General features: G+C 39.8%; 1 protein-coding gene across 1 annotated transcript in view; it reads right to left on the reverse strand.

The window, feature by feature from the left end:
* The window catches only part of DCP1A (decapping mRNA 1A), a 65,258-nt gene extending 57,857 nt beyond the window's left edge, over positions 1–7,401 (reverse strand). Inside the window, exons 1-2 of the mRNA XM_037798336.1 lie at positions 7,233–7,401; positions 1,441–1,481 (exon numbers count right to left, since the gene is read on the reverse strand). Of these exons, the coding sequence (XP_037654264.1) occupies positions 1,441–1,481; positions 7,233–7,367 (176 nt within the window). The 5' untranslated portion in view covers positions 7,368–7,401. The remainder of the gene's footprint in view (positions 1–1,440; positions 1,482–7,232) is intronic.
* Positions 7,402–8,122: the final 721 nt, after the last annotated feature.

Consider the following 8,122-nt stretch of genomic DNA (forward strand, 5'->3'; position numbering starts at 1 on the left):
CAGGAAAAAAAGCTCAGAATGATTAAGGCCTGTGCCCAGAGTCATAGCTTCAGGTTTTCTGACTCCAAACCAAGGCTTATTCTATACTAAGCGGTTTCTAAAAAGTGATATTCTGAGATACTGGTATACCTGTATCCAAAGCACATAAAATGTTCTCACATTTCCCAGACAGAACTTCCTTGGTCTTCTCTTATTAGACTAACACCATAATAGTAATATTAGACTATTAGTCTTTTATTAGACTACATGAATTTTACTAAGTCACTTACACCAAATCTTAATTTTTACAATCAGTGGATCTGCATTATAACAATAAGATCAGGAAAGTACTTTCCAAATACTATAGATATCAAGGTTCTAACAACAGTTGAAATATTTCTTTATACTAGTTTCTTTAAACTAGTAATGAAATGTAATGAAGTGGGTGAAGCATAAAGACTTTTTTTTTAAAAAAAGAATAATGAATAAGAGGGAACAAAATACCTAAGAAAGAAGAGCTTGTTGTACAAATACCAAAGCACTTACATTTAAAGGAAGAAAAAGATGTGTTTAGATGAGATCTCAAAGCTTTATATCAAAATTTAGGAACTGACAAATTCTTTTAAATTAGCATCAATGGAGAAAGGAAATTCTTAAAAGACAACGTACACATAATATGGAAAAAAAAAGAAATAAGGAAAAAAAAAAAGGAAAGGAAAATAACTAGTTTCAGTAATAACTCCTGCTGATTCCCTAAGGCTTTAGAACCAAGGGGTCTTAAAGGGATACAGGAAAAAAGTAATTCATGATTACCATGTCACCTTTAGGCCACAAAAGTTGCCTAACAAAGTTGCAATTTACAAACTGATCACTTTTAAGATAGCAATTAATGCTCAGAGAAGCTGAAAATAACATACAGTTATGAATAATTCAGGTTTTCTAAAGAACACTAGAGCAAACTAAAAGTTCAATTGCTAAAGACATTGTACACATCCAGAACTTTTGGGGGTGAGATGAAAAGAGGACAGCACCAGAATCAGAATCATAGAAGACAAACTTGTTCTCAACTACATTATTTTATAGAGCCAGGCTATGTACTATATTTTTCTTAACCATATTTTCTTAACCATATACCATATCTTTCCTTTCTTTTTAATATGGGCGGGGAGGAAGGAGGAAGGGAGGCATCTTTTTTAAGATTCAATTACTAGAAAATGCTTTCTATTTGAGATGGTTTTGCTAGGCTCCTAAGTAAGTTCTGGTTCTGTTTATTCTCAATTATAGGAAAGCTCAGAGAAAGGAGGTGACTTGGTTAGGATGTCACAGCTAGGGTTGGGTGAAAACCTGAAGAGACAAACAGGAATGTTCCAAAGAAAATTGTATGAGAGAACTGAACTATTTCATATGACAGTGTTTACCACTAGATTTTTAAAAACCAATATTTTCAAAACAAAACCTTACCTTCGATAGACAAATAAGGTCCCTTCTATATCAGTCTTCTCCTATAATAGACAATAAGTCTATTAGTAGTTGTCACTGCCCCTCCCCAACCCCCTATCATCCAACCCAAATAGTCCCAACAGGGAAGAACTGTTTCATTTTCCAGATCAAGTTATTTTATTTAATTAAAAATTAATCACCTTTGAACAGGTAAAGTAAGTCTCCCTCTCACTCTACCAAACACTGTTACCAGTTTCTTATGTTTCTTTTCGATGGGATTGATGCATATATAAGCCTATGCAATGTTTATCTAGCAAGAAGTCTGTATCTGCAGCATTTTTTTTTCTTTTTTAGTTTTTAAAGGAGAATATGATAGAATTAGTTTTCACTTTTTTTTTTTTAAGCTAAAATACTTTAGCAAGAATTTTTAATCTTAAAGCCAAGGTCCCGTGCACAGCAGTTTCTACACTTTCAAAGTTTATCCAAGTTAATAGTAAAAAAGAGAAAGTTTTTAGTTCACAGGATACTTTGTTTCATCACTGGAGATTCTGATATATTTTCAAGAGCAACAAATTTTGTGGTTAGTTAAGAATTACTGTGAAACACAGTTTGCTAATTTTAGAGCTTTGCTGAAGAATCATAAACATTGAAACCACAAAGTAATTACTGTGGTTCTTAAAAATAATTAACAGAATTTTTTAGCTTAAAGTGAAAATGTTTTAAGGAAGTACAACTCATTACCATCTTCATTTGCTTAGACAAGAGCATACTTAGGTTTTAAATACAGTTACACTGTTTAAAGAAGAAATAACCATATAAGCCTGCAGTTCACAATCTAGGTTAAACCTAAATATTTTAATGTAATCAACAAACTATTAGAAAAATTTTAAATGTTAGTCATATCAACTTGTTGGGATTAAAAAAACTACCATCTTGATTTCTTCCAGTAACACTGCCCTAGCTTAAATATCATTATGAGATTTTCCTAAAGACTTTTTTTTTTTTTTTATAACTGTCTTTCATTAAAAGAAGACTTGCTCATCTTATTCCACTGTGCAAAGTTAAAATCCACTTGAGAAAGAAAAGATTTTGGTTATACTCTAAGTGCCATGATTCAAATAAACAATGGCAGCTTATTTTTCAATTCAGGTTATTATAGCTTGTATTTCATATTTAAAATAGAAATCCACAATTAAAATTCCAAAGTACCGAAAATCTTTGTGAAAAACTAGAAATAAAAGTTTGTTAGTAAAAAGTTCCAGCCCCAAAGTCTTCACCACTTTTCTGCAATCCACATTTGTGCCTGACCACAAATGTATATGTAGACTAAGTAAAGAAAAATGATCTATAACAATCCAAACTAAGGCAAGGTCTAAAACAGCTACTGTTAAAAAAAGAAAAAAAAATCTATAATTTTGTTCTTTGAGGCTTTCCATATGTCCTTCTCTTCCAGAAGGCGGATGAAAGAAAATAAACTAAACCAAGATTTTGAAACCTCTCTTTTTCCCAATTAACTTTACAAATGTCAAATAATTTTCACAAAATTAGTGGTAACTATACTCTGCATCAGTACTATACTTTAAGGGGCACATTACAATGATAACCCTTCAGAGTTTTGCTAAGATTAGAGTCTTATTTTTTTTATTTATTTAATTTTTTTTGAAATAAATTCAAAGTTACATGAATAGTTGCAAAAACAATACTAGCCCCATACACAGAATTCCATCATACCCTGACCCCCCCCCCGACAGCTCAATCACCAACTTTAACATGCTGTCACATTGCTATTTCTTTCCCTCCCTCCCTATCATCCATCATTTATTGCTCTGTCTTCTGATCATATGAGAGTTAGCTGCACACATCCTTGAACATACACTATAATTCACGTATATACTTCCCATGAACAAGAACATTCTTTTATGTAATTCCATTAAGCGCAGCTAAGAAGTATAAGAGATTCAACCATGATACAAAGCTTACATTCTATATTTCCTTTTCCTTATGTCTCAACTGTGTCTCTTTGAGGCACCTGTCCTCTGTCCTCCAATCCCATCCAAGTTCATCCTTAGCATTCAATTGTCATCTAGTTAGACTGTCTTTTTTCAGTTGTGGAAACATATATACAGCCTAAATCTTCCCATTCCACCCCCTCCCTAGACTTCCATTAGTGGGATTAATCACATTTAGGATGTTGTACTGCTCTTTCCCACCATCCATTACTAGAAATTTCCCTTCACCTCAAACAGCAACCCTACACTCATTTCTCAACTCCCCATTGCCCCTTCCCCCATTTCTCTTAACCCAAACTCTACTTTTCATCTCTATGGTTATATTCTCTGATAATTTCTTTGTGTTTACTGTGGGGCTTAAAATTAACCTCTTAAATCCCTATCAATCTTCTTTTTCTTTGATACCACCTTCACTTTAATAGGGCACATAAACTATGTTCCTATACTCCTTCATTCCCCTACCATTATATAGTTGTCTAAAATTACATATTTTACATTGAGTTCAAAACCACTGATTTGTCCTTAGAGTTTGTGTAATTTTTATCATGTAGGAAGTAAATAGTGGATTACAGTTCAAAAATTATTGACTTCTATTTGTATTCCATTGCGGTTGGAGAATGTGCTTTGAGTATATTCAATTTTTTTTTTTTTTTTTTTTTTTTAAATTTCTTGAGGCTTGTTTTATGTCCCAGCTTATGGTCCCTTCTGGAGAAAGATCTGTGACCACTAGAGAAAAATGAGGGTCCTGGTGATTTGGGATGTAAGGTACTATATATGTCTGTTAAAATTCTCTGTATCTCTTTCTCCTTTCTTTATCTCTCTGTTGGTAGGGCTCCCTTTAGAATCTGAAGTAGGGCAGGTCTTTTATTGGCAAAGTCTCTCAGCATTTGTTTGTGAAAAATTTAAGCTCTCCCTCAAATTTGAAGGAGAGTTTTGCTGGATAAAGTATTCTTGGTTGGAAATTTTTCTCTCTCAGAATTTTAAATATGCCATGCCACTGCCTTCTCGTCTCCATGGTGGCCACTGAGTAGTCACTACTTAGTCTCATGTTGTTTCCTTTGTATGTGGTGAATTGCTTTTCTCTTGCTGCTTTCAGAACTTGTTCCTTCTCTTCAGTATTTGACAGTCTGATCAGAATATGTCTTGAGGTGGGTTTATTTGGATTTATTCTATTTGGAGTTCACTGGGCATTTATGCTTTGTGTATTTATATTGTGTAGAAGGTGTGGGAAGTTTTCCCCAACAATTTCTTTGAATACTCTTTCTAGACCTTTACCATTCTCTTTCCCTTCTGGGACACCAATGAGTCTTAAGTTTGGACGTTTTATTTTATCTATCGTATCCCTGAGATCCATTTCGATTTTTTTGATTTTTTTCTCCATTCTTTCTTTTGTTCTTTCATTTTCTGTTCTGTGGACTTCTAGGACACTGAGATGTTGTTCAGCTTCCTGCAGCCTTATATTGTAAATATCCAGAGTCTTTTTAATTTGGCCAACAGTTTATTTCCATAAGATCTTCTATTTTTTTATTTACTCTTGCAATGTCTTCTTTATTCTCTTCTAGGGTCTTCTTTATGGCACTTATATCCTGGGCCATGGTCTTCTTGATGTCCTTTAAATCCTTTGCTATGTTTTCGTTCCTCGATTGTAGTTCTTTGATTACTTGTGTGAGGTAGAGTGTTTCTTCCGAAATCTTGATTTGTGTGTTTGGAGTTGGATTCTCCATATCATCTGGTTTTATCATATGCATTAAGATTTTCTGCTGTTTTCGGCCTCTTGGCATTTGTTTTGCTTGATAGGGTTCTTTCAAGTTTGTAACAAAAAAAAAGGTTATTGATCTAATTTTTCAGAGACATAGTTTGGTGATGTACACTTTCTCTAACTAACCAGCAGACAGCATTGGTGAGTCACCTATATCCCTCAAGTCAGTTCACAACCTTGTTCCCACGGTGTGTGGGGAAATGATTCTTGTGGGTTCAGTTGAAGAACTCAGTTTGGGTGTGTTGCTGGAGCTGTCGGCCTCGAATGTGGGGTGTGTGTACGGGCGGCCAGGGAGGAAGGGCAGTTCTAATGTTCAAATCCCCCTGGTTACAGGAGATTCCAGGCCGCCGCAAGAGTCTAAGCCTTCATTTTAGTTCAGCCCCAGACCCTCTCTCGCTGCTCTACAAACCACTGGACTTGGCGTAGCACCCCTGGGTTCTCCAAGCAGGTCCCCCCTCCCAGCCACGATCCTCCAGGAGCTCATCCGAGGGAATACCGTGCTACGTCACCAGTGCGCGCCATCCCTCAAAGGAAGCCCTGGGCCTCCGGGCCGTGCTGCGGCATGCTCTCAGCTCGTTTCAGAATGCAGAATGTCTGAGGCTGTCTTTACTGCAATGCCTTGCGGGCTGAGATTTTCTCCAGAGAGAGAGAGAGAGACAGAAAAACTCCCAGGTTCACCCGTCAGCCAGATATAGCACCCGATCCTCTGGGCTCCCTATCCTGAGGCAGATATGTCCCCTGATTCTCCCAAGGTCAGTTGTCAACAAAAGCCTCTGTCTGTTTGTTGAGGATTCGCTGTCTGCATTGAGCAGTTAATATTAACACCTCACTTGGAGCTGGGCTGAGAGAGTGCACAGCGCGGCTTCCGTGAAGGAGCGGCTCTCGGCTCTAGGCTCTCTGCTCTCAGCACGGGTCCGCAGTTTTAATTACAGATTTTATGCTATGATCTCGGACATTCCTCCCAATTCAGGTTGGTGGATGATGAGTGGGCAGTCAAGTTTGTCTCCCGCTGTTATTCCAGGTTATTTACTGTTTTTTTGTTCATTTATAAATTGTTCTGGGGGAGACTAAGTCTTCCACTTCTCTCTATGCCACCATCTTCCCAGAATCCTAGAGTCTTATTTTTAATTGCAAATATGAATGCCAGCTACAGATGAATTCAATCCAACAAATATTTACAGACTATTTTCTAGGTGTAATGCCTATAACTGGGTTAATTAGGAAGGATCAATTATAAGAAAATGGAGAATTATTTAAATAAACAAAGCCTCAAGCAGGGGCTAACAAAGGAAAGTCAGTTAGAATGAATGGAACCTTTCTGAACCCCTCCCGTGCAAAGAAACCAAAATGTATACTCAGAGGTGACATCACCAGCATCACAGCTGGAAAAAGAACATATTTACAGGCTCTCCTTTCCAAAGGTCTCAAGGGGATCCAGATAACATGCAAGTCCTTCTCTTGCCTTGAAATCTTTTCCAAAACTCTGGAAATACAGTGTAGTTCGATCAAAGCTGGACTCACTCCCACCCTCCTCTTCCAAGAATTGAAACTAACTGGATTTCAAGCTTTAAATCCAAATGACCTTTGCGGAGGGGGCTCTCATTTTTGTGTGTTGCAAGGAGGAAAGGAGTGTTTATTTCCTATTATCAAGTATACGTAAATTATTTAATATTCCTCAAAGCCTCAGACAACCTTTCAGGCACCTCTCTGACTCCACGGGTCTCGTATCTCCCCACACAACCTCAAAGAAGGCAGGTTGTTCACATCCTCGGACCCATCCCCAAGATCTCGACCCTGCTGTAACCCTTCCCTCCATCGGGCTTTTCCCAAGATGTCTCGGGCCTACTTTCCTCGCTCCTCTTCCCACAGCCCCAGGCGCCCCTGACCGGACTCCGGCTCCCGCCGCGCACTTCGCCAGTCCCTGTCCTGGCTCACGCCACCCTGGCCTCCCTCATCGACCCCCTTCCCACGACGGCGGCCTGCGCGGCCCCTTTAAGAAGCGGCGGGGGCCGAGAGGGCCTCCTCCGCGGCCAGACCACACTCACCCACTGGTTGGCCTTAGGGCAGAAGGTGTACAGAGCAACCTGGCCCGTGAGGTCTGCGATGCTGGTGATGTAGGGGTCGTGCTGCTTCAGAGCCGCCAAGCTCATCTCCTGCCCAGCTCGACTCAACGACTCCATCTTGAATCCTGGAGCTGAGCCCCTCCGGTGGGGGCGGAGTCGAGGACCGGAAGGTGCCGTCGAGGCAAATTTCCCCAGGTGCGTCGGTACCTTCGACTTCCGCCTCTAATTGTTGCGGTGCGGGGTGGCAGCCACTGTGTTCCGCTGCGCGCGCACTCCGGGCCCCAGGTTCCGGCTTCTTCAGATTCCCTTTATCCAACCGTTCGGAGCCGTGTCCAACGTAGTGCGACGGAACTGACGGGCGGGGTTCCCGGGCTCTTCCTCTCCGAGGTCTAAAAACGTCCCTACGCGAGGATCAGGGACGCCTGTGTGCATTTTCAGGGCTCCTTCCAGACGAGATCCGAGACCGACCCCAGCCCGCCTTGGGCTCGCGCGCGGGAAGGGCTCCTGGGCCACAGAGCGAATACACGGCAGTGGAAATGCGGAATGCCACGGGCTGTTTAGAAGCACACAATTTTCGGGAGACCCCGAAAATTACCCCAACTCTCACCAGATCATCACCGTTAACAGCTTGGTGTTTTCTGAAGGAAATTTTTGAAAAAACCCAAACTATTCCTCCTGAAACTTCACAGAAGTTTCTATTCCTGCTTACTTTTGCTCCCTATTTTCCTCGTCTGGGTTCCACGTAAATATTTCTATCTGGTCCTGGGAAGAACCACATAAAGGCGTGAGTTTATCGTGCATCATTTAGAGGATTCAAAAGATCACTCATTCTTTTGGCAAACATCTGTTGAACATTTTAAGGCATTTTAAAG

The sequence above is a fragment of the Choloepus didactylus genome, chromosome 1, assembly GCF_015220235.1.
Source record: "Choloepus didactylus isolate mChoDid1 chromosome 1, mChoDid1.pri, whole genome shotgun sequence".
NCBI lineage: Eukaryota > Metazoa > Chordata > Mammalia > Pilosa > Megalonychidae > Choloepus > Choloepus didactylus.